This window comes from Dasypus novemcinctus, chromosome 16 (assembly GCF_030445035.2).
Source record: "Dasypus novemcinctus isolate mDasNov1 chromosome 16, mDasNov1.1.hap2, whole genome shotgun sequence".
NCBI lineage: Eukaryota > Metazoa > Chordata > Mammalia > Cingulata > Dasypodidae > Dasypus > Dasypus novemcinctus.
The window spans coordinates 47,905,814-47,925,559 of record NC_080688.1 but is presented as its reverse complement, the minus strand read 5'-3'; the positions used below and the strand labels follow the sequence as shown (position 1 = coordinate 47,925,559).

At 39.5% G+C, this 19,746-nt stretch overlaps 1 protein-coding gene across 4 annotated transcripts in view; it reads left to right on the top strand.

Moving 5' to 3' along the window:
• Positions 1 to 19,746, top strand: part of GAREM1 (GRB2 associated regulator of MAPK1 subtype 1) — a 203,988-nt gene that overhangs the window by 147,267 nt on the left and 36,975 nt on the right. For 2 of the 4 annotated variants that reach the window (XM_004478997.4, XM_058277599.2), the window contains exon 3: positions 18,075 to 18,205. In XM_004478997.4, the coding sequence (XP_004479054.1) occupies positions 18,075 to 18,205 (131 nt within the window). Of the gene's footprint in view, positions 1 to 12,566; positions 12,627 to 16,913; positions 17,010 to 18,074; positions 18,206 to 19,746 lie in introns of those variants that run through there. The other 2 variants (XM_004478999.3, XM_058277600.2) reach the window with 2 other exon arrangements.

The window sequence follows — 19,746 nt, the reverse complement described above, 5'->3', positions numbered from 1 at the left end:
CCAATCTCATTTTATGTATTGAAACCTTGATTTTTTAAATGTAGTTTTTGAATCTTAATAGAAGCAGGTGGTTCATCCCAGATTTTAGCTACAATGCCAGACAGTATAAAAGAGTGGCTGGGTTCTTATTCCACTGCATAGGGTAAATTAGTCAATGAAGTCATGTACAATCCATGCTTGAGTCACCCTAAGGAGCACTTAAATGAAGATATAAGTTTAATAATTGAACCAATTACCAGGGTTATTTGGAAGATTAAATGAAACCATCTGAATAATGCTTCAGTTCCCTTGAAAGAAAACTTCATTGCATATATAAATGTTAACTTGCTCTTCTTCCTAATAACTTTTGGATACATTTTTAGTGTCAGGTAAGGCATAGCTGGCTTCATCCTTTTGTTTTACTAAGAAGGAGGTGTTGGTATTTGAGGGAAGCAACATAATAAAAGTAAGAACACAGAATTACAGTACTGGATTTGCTACTGACTCACTGTGACAAAAGGCAAATGCCTTCATCTCTTTGAGCTTTAGTTTCCTCATCCATAAAATCTCTAATAATCCCCACCCATCTCCGTGGGTTGAATGAGGTAACACATGTGGGAAACCTCTAAAGGCTGGAAATCATGCTGTGATTTTAAAGTATCATTCCAAGATGCCTCTCTAGTCCAGAGGGTCAGGCTCTTCTTTCTTTTCCAAATTATTTTGTTCTCCAAATCTGATGCAGTCTCTTTCTTAAGCAACATAATATTTGTTATATGATTCTCTCTCCCAACTCTTTATCAGTGCTGATATTTAACATATCCTGGCTTCAAAGTCAGGCAGGATCTAGATCCTTTATTACCTTTTTTTTTTTCCCAATTGAAAATATTTGGCAGAGCAATTGAAGTAGAAGGGAGTCCTAGATACATTGCAGACCAATCACTGTCCATAGTATAGGGTTTAAATTACCTTGCTGGGAATGCTTATCCTAGCAGTTATAAACAAAGGCCTTCTACTCGAGGTCCATGGCTTCAAGTAAGAGAGAGTGAACCACACGTGCTGCTACCCCATAGTTCCTGAACTTTTCTTGGTGATGTTTACCCACACACATCCAGCATCAGCTCTTGGTCAAACTGTACCTCTGCCCCAGAAATGCAAAGTGGTCCTTGGGCTAGATGAGCCAACCACTGAAAATCATAAAAAATTAGATACATTTATGTAAAAACCCAGATTTCCTGCCTCTGGAAATTAGCAAGTACTGGAGCTTTGAGGGATCCATGTCCATCTAACGTCATTTACTAATTTGCCAAGTCTTTCTTGGCCCCATAAGTATTTGCATTTTAGACTTCTAAACTATATATTTTTTCTGCTCTAAACTCCTCTTCAGAGCAAACATTTAATAAGTTTTTAGTATGGGCTCAAAAGCATAAGACATGACTCCTGTTTTCAAGGCACTGTAGCGTTAACAAAATGGGACATAAGAAGGAAATAATTAAATGTTAAACTCTGGAAATATTAATGAAGATGAGTTTGGATGCTAAAGTTACCAAAGAAAGCTTCAGGGATGAAGCTGAATTTGAGCTAATGTTTGAATTCATTGCCTTGCTTGGCCATCATTTATTGAGTACTTCTATGTCTCTTGTACAGTGCTGGGTGTAGGGAATAAAAAGATGATTAACACATCCTCAGCTATTTTGGGGGGGGGGGAGGGGAAGAGTTAACTCTTTAGTTTACAAAGACAGAAGTATAAACATGTGAGGATAATAAAATAATATAGATACCTAGATAGAAATCTGTAGGTAAGATAAGACCATAAAGGAGGGTGTGTTCAGTTATGTATGTGGGAAAAGGAAATTTTGGTATACAGTTGGTGATGACTGAATTGATTTTGGAAGATAGAGTGGCCAAACCTGTGGGTAGAGGAGAGGCATTCCAAATAGCATGGGTTTCCACATGAGAAGAGGCACAGTTCACCCTGGATGCATCAAGGTGGACTGGAGCATGGTGAGGTAGATTGAGGGCTAATTGTGTATTTGCTAAAAAGTTTAAACTTCATAGGAAATGAAAAACCACCAAAGTCTTGTAATGAGAGGATGTAGGGTAAGATCTCCCATGTCCTCCCCACCAACTCTCTACTACCACTTCCTTCTGTTTTCCAGTGAGGTTCAGCCAGTGTGAAGCCCAGAAGGAGATGGGTGGTAAGAGTGAAGTTGAGGTCTTTATTCCCTTGAAAGATCAGCTGAGAGATGGTGCCTCTCCCCTTTCTCATGGCGATTTTATTTTAAATATGTTCTCCTCCTGTAACCAGTCCCAACCTTGTTCCTTCATGCCCATGGTAGCCATATCTTTTTCTCCTCTGATACCAGCCCTAGGTTACCGCTAATGCTTTCCCTTCATGCTACCATTATCATTATAAATTGTAAATAAATCCTGTGCAAGTTATCCTGATTTGAAATGTGATTAGGTCTTTATTTTGAGCAATAGCATAAAGGCTGACTTCTTTAGGTGGAAGTCTATAGGCAAGGCAAGCAACTGAGAAAACTGGCCTAAGTGAGAGATGATTGATGGGAAATGGGAAAGAATAGATGGATACAGGACATTTAATAGAGTTGAATTGATACCAGTTGGATGTGAAAGGTTATAGGAAGGGAGGAGTCAGTGATGACTACTAGGTTTCTGATCTGGGCCACTGAATGATTCAAGAAGAAAGATGAGTCCAATTTTGCACATGGCTGTGTGAGATCTTTGTGTGAGAGCCATTGGAGCCATGCACCACATGTGGGTCACATCGGCATGGAGTCCAAGAGAGATCCAGGAGAGATCTGATTGGAGGGGAAAACTGGGGACTTGTCAGCTAAGCTAAGATGATGATAGAAGGAGGTCGCTAGGAGAACTGAGAGAGTGGAAAAAGAAGAGGAGTAAAAGATAAGATGGTTGTGAGCAGAACTTAAGACTGTCACTAATAGAACTGTCATTTTGCACAGACAGAGAAAAAAGCATGAGCAAAGGCAGAGCGGAGAGAATGAGTGTTGCGCATGTGGTAGAGGAAACATTTGCCTAAATAGAGTGGAGCCAGATTATGGAAGGACTTGAAAGCCAAGGCAGAGGAGCCATGCTTTGTGGTTAGAGATTAAAGAACTGTCACTTGCTTATTCATTCATTGCACAAGTGATTATTGAGCACTTAGATTCTTGAGTAAGATGGTTTGTTTTTAGGTTACTATTTTAGGTCGGTAATGTGCTAATAGAGGGGCACGTATGGAGATGGGCTTAAAATCTGAAGCAGTAATTACCGTTGTGAAATGATCCCAATGTAAAGCAAATCTGGAAGAGTAGCAATAGACACTGAAGGCAAAGAGACTTCAAAGATTTCTCAGATGGTCTTAGGGGAAAAAATGTATATAGAAGAAGAAAGTTGGTGACTCCTATATTACCAGCATAAAATATTAGCATATAAGCTCAAATTTGAAACTCTTAGGTTCTGTTGCTTTGGTGATAAATTCACCCTACAATATTTCTAATAATTCTGAAAGGTACAACTGACTAGTAAATTCCATAAAAAATACAATTTTCCCCTTTTCACAAAAAAATAGGGAAATCATTTATGTGGTATAAAGTAGCTCAGTTGGTAAGGACACATATCCCACAATGACTCCATTTTCAGTCCAGGTAGTCTAATTAAGTTTCAGAATGGAGTTTCAGAATTGGAAGCAATGTTCTGACAACTAGTTTTGAACAATCTCAAATAGAATAATAAATAGCAATACTCATAAGTGATTTATGATAAAGTTCCTTGTTTTTTAGCAGGCATTTCCCCTTCTGTTCTTTGACTTATTTCCTACTCTCTAGGGTTCTGTGTTTTAGTCTTCTTCTTTATTGAGCTATGTTCTTTATCTCACTTTTCCCACAATACCACTTCCACTGTCACCTGCATCACCCATATATCATAATTTCAGGAACTGACCAGAAGTGATATAGGGAATCAGATTTCAGAATAGGGAATGCTGTCTGTAGTATTTCAAGGTTTATGTTTTTATTTTTAAAACCATGCTTCAGGTTAGCAGAATTTTTAAAGATTGCTACTAAGAAATTGAACAGAAATTTCACAGAATATGAAATAAATTACTTAATTCTGTTTTAAGAAGAATCTTAACCACACTTATAAGAAAAGCTCAATTAAATCCCAATGAGATAGTATATTTTTCACCTATCAGATTGGCAATGATAAAAAAAAATGGCAATAAACTGTTAGGAAAAGTACAGGGAAGCACATTGTTGGTAGGAATTTAAGTGCATACAACCTCTGTGAAGGATAATTTGACAGCACCAATCAAAAATAAAACTGCACTTGACCTCTGACCCAGCAATTCCACATTTAGGCATCCCCACCACCCCAGCAATATACTTGCATTAAGTACACAAAGCTTTAGATGTGCAGATGATAATTTTAGTGTCACTTGTATCTGTAAAAGATTAGAATAGATCTGAATGCCCATCAGCAGAGGACTGGTTAAGTTAGTTGTGGAATATCAATGTGGTAGAATACTATGCAGTTCTGAAAAGGAATGAGACAGATTTATATATCATGGTGAAATAACTGTATGAAACACTGCCATCTTTTTTAAAAGGGCAGCATTATGTGTGCACGTAGACTACATTCGTCACTTACTGTCTCTGGATAGATGCACAAGAATGTGATATTGTGACTGTCTCTGTGAGGGGATCCGAAGATGAGATCGGGAGTCTTAATTTTCACACTATACCCTCTAGTAGTATATTGTTTTTTTGGCAATTACATATATTTTGTTAATTTTTTAAATACTGAAATTACCCAAGAAAAGGGAAGCTAAGTAGTATTTAGTGTTGGTAAAAGGTGGAGGTAAATGAGTTTTCAGACACTGTTAGTGGAAGTGAACATTTAGATAAACATTTTGAAAGACGGTGGGGTATAGTTAGTGCTGTTCAAAGTAACGAGGTGCCTATCTTCTACATTTAGTCCTGTAGAAACCTTCCCATGCCATGCTTGCATAAACATATTAGTACAAGAGCATTCTGAAGTTAAATCTTGATTAGAAGTCCAAATTCCTACCCAGTTTGTCTACTATGCCCTGTAAACTCCCGGAGCTCTCTGGATCTAGCTGAAGCACCTGTTTGTGGACTCCAGGAGACCAGAAGAGCATCCTGCAATGTCCTTGGGGAAGTGGAAAGAGGAGACTGCCTATCTGTAGAGAAGACTCATAAATAGAGCACTACATGCCATGCAGGCAGGTGCCCATCCTCCACTGGAGGCACAATTTCCCAAAAACAGAGGAGGAAGAGACGGTTGGGCACCAACTTCCAGCTATTGATGAGTAAATTCAACGGGCCAAAGTATAACCCTAAGAACAGCTAAAGTTTGAACCTGTCCAAGTCAGAAAGAGGCCGGTAGCCACCATCTTAACTCAGCACCCGGCACGAGGTGAAGTAGGGTGAACTGAAAATCACAGTACTGGTGGGGACTGGCTTCTTTCCATCCAGATCAGATTGCAGTTCTAGCCAGGCCCCAGCCCCACCTCCAACAGCAGGGAAGGTAGAGGGACCTGTGCCAGCCTCTCCCAGAGATTACTGGCCAAGCCATGGAGGCTGGTGATTATCCTACTCGGACCATGCAAGCCACCTCAGAAGCTATTCTGTGACTGGAATTGGAGGCTCCACTTGCCAAAAACAGGGGAGGAGGAGACAGTTGGCCACCAATTTCACCTACTGATTAGTATACTCAGCTGGCAAAAGTATAACCCTAGGAACAGCTGGGTTGTGAATCTGTGTGAGTTGGAAAGAGGCTAGCGACTGCCATTTTTACTCCACCCCCAGCCTGAGGGGAAGCCAGGCTGATGGAAAATCACAGTGATAGTAAGAACTGGTATCTTCCACCCAGATCAGCCTGCAGCTCTAGACTAGACTTCAGCCCCACCTCTGGCAGGGAGGAGGCTGGCAAGCCCTGCAGCAGCCTATCCAGGTAACTGCAGGTACCTTTTGGCTGGCACAGACTGAAAATTGGAAGTCTGCTGGGGCAACCGCAGTCACCTTGGGCCTGCACTGCATAGATTGCTACCCACACCTGTAGCTCCGTCCTCACCCCAGGCAGGGGAAAAAGGGGAGTGAAGCTTCATCAGTCTCTAGGCAACTACAGTCTAGGCCTGCATGACTTGGATTATTCCACACAGTTGTGACTCTGTCCCTATCCCTGGCGAAGGAGAAAGTTGGGAGAAGCTTCACTGGTCCCTGGCACAATGAGGGCAGCTTGAGCCTCCACAACTTATAGCACCAATTACAACGTTGGCTCCTACTGCACAACCAGGAATGGAGAAAGGGCACGAAGCCCTTAACTAAAGAGAAAAACTGCACACAGAATAAATAGTAAGCCAGATGCCAAAACACCAACAAAAAATTACAATCCACACCAAGAAACAGGGAGCTATGGCCCATTTTAAGGAATAAGATAAGCCTCCAGATGATATAAAGGAGTTGAGACAACTAATCATAGATGTTCAAACAAATCTCCTTAATAAATTAAATGAGATGGCTAAAGAGATTAAAGATATTAAGAAGACACTGAATGAGCACAAAGAAGAATTTGAAAGCATACATAGAAAAAGAGCCAATCTTATGGGAATGAAAGGTGCAAAAAATGAAACTAAAAAAACATTGGAATCATAAAGTAGCAGATTTGAGGAGGTAGAAGAAAGGATTGGTGAGCTTGAAGACATGGCCTCTGAAAGTGAACATACAGAAGAACAGATGAAGAAAAAAATTGAACAAGGTCTCAGGGAACTATACGTCAGCAAAAGGCGTGCAAACATACATGTTATGGGTGTCCCAGAAGGAGAAGAGGAGGGAAAAGGGGCAGGTGGAATATTTGATGAAATAATGGTAGAAAATTTCCCATTTCTATTGATGGACATAGATATCCATGTCCAAGAAGCACAACATATTCCCATCTGAAAAAATTCTAAATAGACCAACTCCGAGACAAATACTAATCAGAATGTTGAATACCAAAGACAAAGAGAGGATTCTGAGAACAGCAAGAGAAAAGCAACACATAACATATAAGGGATACCAATAAGATTTAAGTGCTGATTTCTCACCAGAAACCATGGAGGCAAGAAGACAATAGTCTGATATATTTAAGATACTACAAGAGAAAAACTTCCAGCCAAGAATCTTATATCCAGCAAGATTATCTTTCAAAAATGAGGGTGAAATTAGAATTTTCACAAATAAACAGAAACTGAGAGAATTTCTAAGCAGGAAACCAGATTTTCAGGAAATACTAAAGGGTGTGCTAGAGCCTGAAAAGAAAAGACAGGAGAGAGAGGCCTGAAAGACAGTCTAGAAATGAAGATTATATCAAAGTAACTAAAAATGTGAAAAGGAGTGGTGAAAATAAAATATGACAGATAAAACTCAAATAGAAATAAACTTAACTAATGATGTAAAGCGTTTGTATTCAGAAAACTGCAACTCAGTGCTAAAAGAAATCAAAAAAGTCCTAAATAGCTGGAAGAACATTCCATGTTCATGGATTGGAAAACTAAATGTCATTAAGATGTCAATTCTACTAAAATTGGTACACAGATTCAATGCAATCCTGATAAAAAATTCCACTAGCATTTTTTTTTAATTGGAAAAACAATTATCAAATTTATTTGGAAGGGTAAGGGGTCCTGAATAGCCAGAAACATCATAAAAAGGAAAAGCGAACACTTACCTCCAGACTTTAAATCATATTACCTAGCTATAGTGGTAAAAGCAGCACATGATACTGGCATAAAGACAGACACGTAGACCAATGGAACTAAATTGATGGTTCAGAAACATTCCCTCATAGGTATGGTCAAGTCATTTTTGACTAGCCTGTCAAACCCACACAGCTTGGGCAGAACAGTCCATTCAACAAATTGTGCTGAAAGAAGGAAAGAGGACCCCTATCTCACACCTTATCCAAAAATTAACTCAAAATGAATCAAAAACCTAAAAATAAAAGCAAGAACCATAAAACTTTTAGAAGAAATTGTAGGAAAATATCTTCAAGATCTGGTGGTAGGTGGTGGATTCTTAAAGGAGATAAGAGGAGGACTTAGACTACTGATGTTCGATGCATATAGAAGTTTTAATTAGCTTTACTGTAAAAGTGTGGAAATGTATAGAGTGGACCGTAACAAATAGTGGTTAACAGCATTTTATTTTAATATTTTTTAAATTTTTATTAAAGTTAATAGATCACGTAGAATGTTACATTAAAAAAAAAATAAGAGGTTCCCATATAAAGCATACCCCACCCAGCCACCCCCATCATTTTTGTAAATTGTATTTTTTTGAGGATACATACATCACAAAAAAGGTTACATTATAAAAAACATGAGGTTCCTGTATACCCCCCATCCCCCCACCCCACTTCTCCCATACTAACAACCTCCCCTGTCATTGTGGCACACTTATTGCACTCGGTGAACACATTTTGGAGCATTGCTGCACCACATGGATGGTAGTTTACTCTGTAGTTCACACTCTTCCCTGGTACATTCAGTGGGTTATGGCAGGATATATAATATCCAGCATCTGACCCTGCAATATCATTTAGGACAACTCCAAAGCCCCCAAAATGCCCCCTCTTCACATCTCTTTTTCCCTCTCCCTGCCTTCAGCAACTACTGTGGTCACTTTGTCCCCATCAGTGATACAATTTCTTCTATTAGTAGTCACAAAAGATTTATAGTAGAGTATCAGTATGTCCACTCAAATCCATATTTTATTCCTCCATTCTGTGGGCCCTGGGATGGTGATGTCCACTCCACCTCTATATCGAGAGGGGGCTAGCAGCATTTTATAAACGAGGATGTGGCTGAAAATGGTAGTCTAGGGATGTAAATGCCAATTGAGAAAAAGAGAATGGTAGAGAATAATCTAGCATCTGAATAGCACAGTAAATCAAGAGGTGGATGAGAATTGTGATTGATGGTACAGTTGTAAGAGTGTCCTTTGTGAGCTAGAGCTAATGTACATCACTACTGTAGGGTGTTGGAAATGTGGAGAAACATGGGAAAAATACAACTGGCATGGCTTTGGACAGTGGTTAGCAGTAATAATATAATATTCTTGTATCTATGCCAAAGATGTACTGTGTTGATAATGGGGAGTGTGGAAAAAGTGTGCCAAATGTACGCTATGGATGTGGTAACAATCAGATAATATTATCTTATCTATAACAAGTGTTCCATCACAGTGTGGTGTGTTGATAGAGGGGTATTGGTTGGGAATTCTGCACATGTACATGATCATTTTATAAGTTCACAATTTCTGTCATAAAAAAACATATTTAAAGATACAACCCCCAGATATTGGTTCCTTTGAGGGCTAAAGAGACCCATGGGAGTTATGGTCATGGCCGATGGGGTTAACTACCAGGTCAGATGGCCCCTCTTTGGAAATGGTGTTTATGTGTGATGAATCTGGACTCAGATGGGATCTTCCTTCATAAGACTTTCATGCTAATGTGCTGGAGGTGCAGTTAATGTTGGGGTTTAAGATATATTTAGGGGATTTGAATCTCTGGACTGGCAAGGTGATAGCCAGGTCCTGAGCCTCAACAGACTCCAGCACCTACAATCTGATTTATTGGACTTACCACACTCAGCTAAGATGGAGTTGAAGAAGGACAACCACCACACCATGGAGCCTAGAGTGATTACAACTGAAAGTGGGAGGATTGCATCCAGCATCCATGTGGAATCTGAGCCTCCTCTTGACATAGAGGTGCAATGGACACAACCAATCCAATGTCCACATAGAAGAGGTGGCATTGGATTGGGAAAAGTGGACATGGTGGCTGATGGGTATGGGGAAAGGCAGGAAGAGATGAGAGGTGGAGGCATCTTTGGGACATGGAGCGGCCCTGGATGGTGCTTCAGAGGCAATCACCGGACATTGTAAATCCTCACAGGGCCCACTGGATGGAATGGAGGAGAGTATGGGCCATGATGTGGACCATTGACTATGAGGTGCAGAGGTGCCCAAAGATGTACTTACCAAATCCAATGGATGTGTCATGATGATGGGAACGAGTGTTGCTGGGGGGGTGGGGTTGAATGGGACCTCACATATATATTTTTAATGTAATATTATTACAAAGTCAATAAAAAAAAAAAGAAAACAAAAAAACAAAAAAAAACATTTAAATAATAATAATAGGGTGGGTTGGGGGGAAACACACAAAATGTAAGATAAGGACTATAATTAGTAGTGAGATTTTAAGAATATTCTTTCATAATTTGTAACAAATTCTCATGACAATGCAAGATATTGGTGGAGCGTTGATGTATGGGACCCCTGTATGATGTTATGCATGTTTGCTTTGTAAGTTCACAACTTTTACTATACACTTAATTATTTATGTATGTTCATATATAAATGATATAAAGATAATAGGGTGGTTTGGGGGGAAATACTTTGGTTAGTAATAACATTTTGACAATGCTCTTTGATCATTAGTTAAAAATGTTTAACAACAATGCAAGGAATTGGTGGTAGGATGAGTTATGAGAGTCCTGTATGATGTTATATATGTTTGTTTTGTAAGTTCACAACATTACTATACACTTATTGTCCGTGTATGTTTACGTATGAGTGATATACTTCAGTAAATATTTTTAAAAGTTTTTTTAAAAATAGCAACTCTTTGTTGTTTCTGTCGCTTAAGAATTGTTCATTTCTTCACATTTGAAAATGGCCCAGTGGTTTTATGATCCAGTTTTTTTATGCCATTTAGAATGTATTTCATCTGCACCACTGGAAACCATCTAACTTAATGCCTGTGACCAGCCTCTGAAAGAGGTAAGGGAGGGAAATGTGAGAATTAATTCATTCAATAGCTGTTTATTAAGCAGCGATGTTATGTCATGCAGGGCGTGAAGCTGGGGGTACCACAGTGAATAGCACAGGCCAGTCTCTCTCCTTATGGAGTTTTCAACATTCCAAGGTTCCCTTTTCTTGATGTTTTGGCTCATTTTACATTCTTGTCTTGCTTTAGTATTCTGGTGCTGCGGTTGTTGTTGTTGTTGTTGTTGCTTTCTTTTCTATTTTATTATTTTGTGTTAGTTTATGCAACCTGCTTTTGTTCCTGGCATCCAAGGAAACGTCGATAGAATGTAGTTGTTCTCTTGAGTTATGGTCCCACAGATGGATACTGGAGGCCTCAGCTCTCATTCTGTTTCTTTATATTTACGTACATAAGGTAGACCTCTGTGCTGAAGGGATGGCGCACAGTAAACCATAACGATAAAAGAGGATTTACACAGGCAGTGCTCGTTACCAGCAGTGATGGTGACTAGGGAAGCACCAGTCACCAGATGCCCCATCTTTGTCATTGACACAGAACTTGTTGACCATAACTTTCCAGCCAATAGCAAAATTGACAGGCTTGAACTTGACATCTTCACTCTTTCCCTCTTATTTCTATACTTAGCAATGTTGTGCTCTTCTTAATTAACAAAAATTTGTTTCCATTTTTCATTTCTGAGAAGTGACTTTTGTCCTTTAAATCAAGGAAAGTATGTTGTAATACAGTCCCTTCATCATTGTACAGGTGCTTGATGCATCATCCATGTTGAGGTAAATCACTGTGATGAACTTGAGGGGTACAACAAATTGATCTTTACTAGGTGACAGTTATTTGTCAACATTCTAATTATATAGTACAGTTTTAGAACCATATCTGGAAATCAATGAAATATGAACATCAATCTTTGCTTTTTTAAAAAAAAAAATTACTTTAAATTCATTTTAAACTGTAATTCATGAGCATGTCTTTGGTGGTGAGTTAGTTCCTGGAAGTTTCAGGGACATTTTAAGAAACCATCAGGACTGTTGAAAGACAGCGCAGAATGGAGTTTGACAGTAACATCTCAGAACAGATGTTTCGACAGTCTCCAAATGTTTTTATTTGGTGGCACAAAGACTCTGTTATTCATTAAATGGTCTGTTTAAAAAATTGGTTCCTCCATGTGGGGGTTGTGGGAATGTGTTATGTAAATTGGTTTCACATTTGGCAGGGGACTTGCCCTTAACTCTTTAGATAATCTCTGAGGTTTGACTCCGACAATTTTAGTTTTCCAGACTACAGCAATCGCAGAGAATTTGGTAATACAGCCACTCAGCATCTTTTCCAGAATACGTAAAGTTGACTCATCTGATAGTGTCAGATTCTTTTTTATATATATAAAAGAATAGAAGCTAATCAAAAGTTCTTAGCTATTTAGTCCTGAAGAACCAATGAATGAAGGTGGGCATCCATGTTCGCTGGCTATTTGTGTTATTTTCCTTATACAAGTCAATTTCTATGACTTAAACTTGTTTAATTTGAACCCTTATTTAAGGGAAAAATGCTGTTCTAAGATAAATATAGGATAGCATGAGATGTGGTTTCATATATCCTATAGAGATCTGGGTGTAACTATTTAGTAGCATGGGCTAAGAACACAAGGGTCATCCACACTTCCTATGTCTTGTCCTCTTGCCACCACCCTCATCTACACCTCACCCTCCTTCCAACAGGCCGGGGGCCAGCCACCTGTATGTAGCCCAAGAGCCAAATATGACCTGCTACCAGTTTTTGTAAGTAAAGTTTGATTGGAGTATAGCCATGCCTGTTCACTTGCTTATTGTCTGTGGCTGCTTTTGCACTACATTGCTAGAGTTGAGTTGTTGTGATGGACATCACATAGCACACAAAGCCCAAAATATTTACAGAAAATGTTTGCCAACTTCCACAATAGGAGGTCACTTATGCACCATGATCCAGTGTTTACAACATTACATTAGAAGGCATTTGATAGGTTTTAGCTATTTAGATTTTAAAGGCATTTGTGGTCTTAGTAAATGTAAAATAATTGTTTGTTTTTAGGTAATTAGATATACCACAGGGAAATATAATAAATGCTTAACAGATGAAAGAATGTTTTTTTTTCAGATGAGCAATATGTTCAAATATTTAAAGTAACATTTGGTGATAGCTGTTAACCCTCACCTGAGCGTTACGTATGTTCATCATTCTCTGCATAAGTTCTTGAGAGTGATGTCATGTGTATGTGATTCTGAAGTCTTCCTTTCCAAAAACATGGCAAACACAGGTAAAACTCTAGAAGTTTAGAAATTAATGCAGCTTATTATCAATGCCATGGAATACCAAATAGAATTTTTCGTTTGGTCCATATGCCAAAACATATTTGAAGCTGCAAGTAGTAAAAGATTACAAACATAATAGAAAAATAAACAGGAACCCAAATTGCAAGAGAGGAAAAGTGGTATTAAGGAGATAGAAGCAGTTCCATCAACAAACCAAGGCTCTGTTATTTGAACTGAAATATCAGCAATCATGGCAAATAGGGCAAAAGAGAAAATAAGAGTTCTAACGCTCTTAATTTCATGAGAGGAAACATTCTAATGTTAGGAGATACATTTTTTCCCCCTCACACCCTAAGAGGACTCTCTGAAATACCTTTATTTAAAGACTTGAACTGTGTCTGCAGTCGCAATTTTAAGGGAATGCAGAGTTTTTAGACCTACCCTGGCCAATTGGCTACCACTAGCCACTTGTAGCTATTGAGCACTTGAAATGTCTAAACTGAGATGTCTGAACTGAGATGTAGCATAAGTGTAAAACATACATGAGATTTAGAAGACTTAATATAAAAGAAGAGTATAAAATACCTCATTAAGAACTTTTAAATGTACTGGTTTAAATAAAATATTATTTAAAATGAATTTTACTTGTTTCTTTTTACTTCTTTTAATGTGACCACTAGAATATATAAAATTGCATATGTGGCTCACACTGTATTTCTATTAGACAGCATGTTCTATCAGGTAATGTCTCATTTGACATAGAAGTATTGGGATGGAATGATACATCCTTGGCCTGTGAATGCATCTCTGAAGGGAGGAAATGGGATGCAGCATAGGGGTGTTGCTTTCAGTTAATCTCTTAACTCAGAGATTGAGCATCTACGGACCCTTTCTGAATGTTTGGCATTCTCCCTCATCTTGGGAAAATGTTTTTAAAAGTTACACTGCATTTTGTAAAAAAAATATAGACTCTAACATGTTTCTGCTGTATTTATGTTTTATTCATACCCCTGCTTATTTCCAAAAGATACATGAGCTATTACATCATTATGTCTTGGGACATTGTCTGTTTTATCCTCACCATCAATCCCCAACTAAGAAAAGTCCTCCCTTGTGGTTCATCAGCAGCACAGGAGTTTATATAAATCCTTAAACTCTTCTCTAAAATTACTTTTATCTTGATACCCAAAACTCAGTTACGCCCTAAGAATGCTCTGTCCCTTCAAGCCCTCTCAGGTGGCAGCAGTATTTTTTTTTTTAAGTTTTTTTATTTATTTATTTATTTCTCCCCACCCCTTCATTGTTTGCACTTGCTGTGTCTGTTCATCTTCCTTGTTTAGGAGGCACCAGGAACTGAATCCAGGACCTCTGATGTGAAATGGAGGCACCTAATCACTTGAGCCACCTCCATTCCCTGTTTTGTTTTGTCTCATTATGTTTTTCCTCTTGTGTCTCTTGTTGCATCATCTTATTGTGTCAGCTTGCCACACCTGCCGGTAGCACCAGCTCACTATCTTCTTTAGGAGGCACCAGGAATCAAACCACAGGCCTCCCATGTGGTCGATGGGAGCTCAGTTGCTTGAGCCACATCCACTTCCAGGCAGCTGTATTTTTTGCCCCAGAATTGAAGGGATCTGGGTGATCTCTTTGTTCTTCATGCTACTTTGACCATTCTACTTTTCTCTTCCCTACTTTTCTCAGCTTTAAATCTTGTATATTGCCCACTACTCCTCATTGTCTCAGTCACCTACCAAGCGTGGAACCCCTCCCTCATTTCTCCATCTGTCTAGCTCCTGGCTCAGTCACTTTCTCCAGCAAAACTCCTGTTCTAATCCTGGAGTTTCAGTGCTCACATATGTGATCCCTTTAATACTCCTAGCTTCTCAGTTCCTTTCATTTACTTCCTCCATAGACTTTGTCCTCCAGCCTGCTCAGTCCCTCACTACCATGGTCACTCCCTAGCCACATCATCCCAGTAACTAAACCCTCCGTTATCTCAATTGCATGCATGCCATCTCTGACCATCCCCTCCACCCGGCCTTCCAGCTCACTCCCTTCAGGATCCAGTGAGCCTTCAGCTCCACCTGGGCCTCCAACCCAGTCCTACTACTTCTTCACTATCCTTCCCGGCCCAAGATCCTGTGTCCCTCTTAAAATCCCACAGATAGTTATAACTTGCACACACCCTGACTCCTTTGTCTTCCAGTTTTCATACTCACTTGGCCATGTCACAACCCTGGCCAAATTAAAATCTCTACCTGCTAGGCACCTGCCCCTGTATACATACAGATGACTGTGAAGCTCAGGTGGGAACTTAATGCTACCTAGCCGATGATGACTCTTACTGGACTTTTTACAATCTCAGAGCCTCTGGTGGCTCTCCATGCCACTCAGAAGGAGAGCTGCAGTTCTTACCAAAGTCAGGCATGATCTGACCACCTGTTACCACTCTGACTTCCCCTCAGCCCTCCAGTACCTCTGTTGACTTTATTCTCAACCGATGTCTTCTGTCTGATCTTTGCTGCAAAGTCGAAGCAATCAAAAGAAAGATTCCACCAGGTCCCACTGCTGCCTCTCTTGCAGCCAGCTTTGTGCTTCTGTCTGAAGGCCCTTCCATCTTCTGTCAGCTGCCATCCCCCTGCCTACTCAGGGATTCCAGCAATTCCTCCATCATCAAATTGTCTCCCTCTATTTCTCATTCCCTTCACTATCCAAATGTTCTGTTATTTCTCCCATTATATCCCACTTCCACTTCCTGCCTTTATTCACACCTCCAAATCTCTCAGTGCTCATCTCACTGTCCTGGTTGCAGCACTTTGCACCATTATCACCATTATGACTTCTTGAAGCTCTTGATTCACCTGGCTTCTAGGATGCATCCTCTTGGTTTTCTTCTTAATCCCCTGGCCAATCCATTTTAGTCTCCCAGGAGTCAAAACCTAGACTTTTTTCTCTCTACTCAACTAACCTTTGGTCATCATCAGTAAAGCGTCATGGCTTTAAATATCATGTGTATGCTGGGGTGATGCCCGGATTTATTATTTCTAGCCAGACTGCTCTTGTGAGCTCCACACTCATATGTCCTTCTGGGAACTTTCTAGATAATCTCTGTTTGTATGTCGAACAGACATCTCAGAATTAACAGGTCCAAACTGAACTCCTGATCCTACCCTCACCCCCCTCCCCAACCTATCCAATCCCATTCCTTTCCTTCTCTTAATCAAACCAAAGCGCCGTCCAGATTCCTCACACTGTCATACCACCTCCACGCCACAGACATCTGGTACCTGGAACATCTAACTGATGTGTCTGCCTCTGTGCCCTGTACCTTTACAGTCATTCCTCAGCATGGCAACCAGAGTGAGCCTTCTGTAGCCTTGGGCAGGTCACCTTGTCTCTGTTCAGACCTTCCAGCAGCTCCCTGTGCCACTCAGATGAAGAGCTACAGTTCTTATCAAAGGAGCATGTGCTGACCACCTGTTACCTCTCTGACCACACCTCTTCTTGCTCACTTGACTCCAGCCACACTCGCCTCTGCCAGCATGCCAGATGGGTGCCCGCCTGCCTGAGGACCTGTGCTTAGCATACTGAGAGTCCCATCCAGCCACCCAGCTGAGCTTACCACTCCCTCACTTGCATCCAGGGTCACCTACTTGGACAACTCTACACCCTCCGTCTCCCTTGCCATGCCATGTTTTCAATAGCCCTTCTCACCTGCTAACATAGTATGTGCTCTATTCATTTATTGTTCTTATTGTCCTTCTCCTGACAGAATGTAAGCTTCAGGAGGACAGAGAGTCTCATCTCTTCTATGCATTGATGTACTTCCAGCAACTAGAGCAGTGCCTCCACCTAGTAGATACTAAAAGATGAGTTGAGTATGAATGAAATTCTATTTCCACCCATGCCCCATAGACATGCTGAGAGATCTGCTTCATAATAGCTTTTAATTCCTATTTAAGATTCTCAAGTGATACGTTGTAAACAGGATTCAGAAAATAACTACTAGGAGATACTAAATCCTTGGCTTGATGAAACATGGCCTTTTTTTCTACACTGAAAACAAAAATTTCTGTAGACTATAGCAACAGTATCACCTATATTCTGTAGAATATAGCAACAGTATGTACCTATGTTGAAACAATGTAATAGATCTTTGACATTTTCAGGAATATGTTCAGTCTTCCCCCACCCCAGTTTTGGATACCATGGCAGTATATCCTTTTGTCCTGAATTTCATCCACAGTTATAAGGAAAGAATGAAGCCTCATGGAGCTCCCGATGCCTCATGAGTCTCCCTTATTAGCAGGCTCACCCCCACAGCCCAGCCCCTCTGTGTTCAGGCTTCACACAGGTGCCTTAGCAACATTGCAAAGCATAGCTGCTCATGAGCCCTCAGCATCACCCACATATTATTAAAACTAGGAATAACCATTCTGTGATAGCCAAGGGTCCACTATACTATTTTATTACAGTTGCAAAAATTTTTTTATGTTTATTTTAAAAACTTAGTTCTCCCAGGCCCCCAGGCCTTGGTTATAGAAATGTAAATATCTGTGGGTATTATTACAGCTAAATGGCAAGAGAACTTACTGTTAAAACAAAAGGAGCAGCCATTTATAACAAAGTAAGTTTTCACTTTGAGATAAAACTACAAGTAAGCATCCATTCGGTTTGATTTTAGACCTCTGGTAATAAAATGCAAAAAATAAATAAGAAAGAAAGAGAAAAACTATATGTCTTTTTTTTTCATTTTTAAGCTGATTTTTAATACATATTCTAGTTTAAGAAAACCTGCTGTGGTAACTTCTTTAAAATGGTGGCGATCAGAGGTCTTTGACAAAGAATGGTGGGAGTAAGGAAGGGTGATGCTGTCACTATGGTAACAGCTGTCCAGCATAAACATCTCACGTCTCTTCCATTTATCATGTGTTTTAGGGCAATTCAAGCTGCTGGAACAAGACCGAGATATAAAGGAGCCAGTGCAATATTTTAACAGTGTGGAGGAGGTGGCTAAAGCATTTCCTGAGCGTGTGTACGTCATGGAGGAAATAACATTCAACGTGAAGGTAGCTCTTGAAGAACCAAATATTTATCCTCATTAAAATAATTTAGTTTTCAAGTCTTTATGTACACAGTAAGTGCACATTTGTGCCTCATAGGAAAATTCCTTCTTCTTAGTGTGTTAGTGTCAGTGGCCAAACTAGTCTTTAAGAACTTTATATACTTAGCTGACCAAACTCCCTAACAGCTTACTACATTTAATTATCTTTTACTAAAATTTAAAACTGGTGTCTGAGTTCAAAAATATATCTAAGGCAAGTCAAGAGAGTTTTTTTTAATTTGTCCTTTATTCCCTAATATGTAACAGTTGTTTGGTTTCTGTGAGGCTGAGTGCCTCCATTTTTAGGAGCAGAGGAATATATGATAAAACTAATAAGAAACACCTCATTTTATTAAATAAAGGGACTTCCAGAGCATGCCCTAAGTCATTATATATTCATTCCAGTCTTCTGTGTAGACTATATATTTCAGTATACATCGGGAAAATTGATGTAAGGAATGTTGCCCAATAGGTATTTATAGGGATCTATTCATCAAAGAAAAGCTAATTAGTGTCCTTTGTGCTGCATTGTTTTTGCTTTCCTGAAGGGACAGTTTAGACTCTTTCTGCATGCTGAGCGGGCTCCACTGACTAAACTTGCTGTTGAAGAGGAACTAACCAAAGAATCAGTGCCACCATCTAGTTCTAACCTTACGCTTACAAACCCACTGCATTTTCTTCAGCAATGCCCCAAATGACAATGAAACACTCTAGAAAGTGTTTACATTGAAAGTGTTTTCTGATTAACTTCATTTCAGTAGGAAGTCCAACCAAGTCACATTCTCTGAACATTTCAAAAATCAAGGTTTGATTTTAGGAGGCAAGATTCCTGTTTCTCAGAAATCTACGCTATGGGGAAGACAGGCTGCTTGGTATCTTAGCCCAAGAATGCAACAGTGTCTTTGTGGGTGAGTCACTCCACCCACACTCCTCAGGAAGGGCTGTCCAAACAGAATCCTATTTGGAGAAGTGGTTCTGTTCATTTTATTAGCTAAGCTAAGTCAATCTTTCTTCCACTACTAAAACACAGCTGATGGGAGTGGGTGTAGCTCAGTGGTTAAACACCTGCTTCCCATGTATGAAGTCCCAGGTTCAATCCCAGGTACCCCCTGAAAAACAAAAAAAAACAAAAAAACCCAGGGCAGCTATAGTTAACTTTCCTTAGTTTTATCAGAATGGATGAGATTTTGTTTTGCAAAGTCTTTACTAAGTAAATTATGGTTATACCAAAAATATTTACAATTTTTAACTACTTCAGTATATTGGTCAAGACAACTTCTATTCACTTACAGTGAAAATTTGTGAGAATGTGTTCATTTTTAAGCTTATCAAGGCCCACTGGCCAGAAGTTAATCAAATCTTTTTCCAATAGTCCTTTGATATGATTTAAGAGTTCAAAAGCACAGATAAGTATATGAAATGTGAGCTTATAGCATCCATAGTGCAAACTGGATATGTACTGTCTCCATATTACTTATAACATTTTAAGATGCCATCACATCCAGT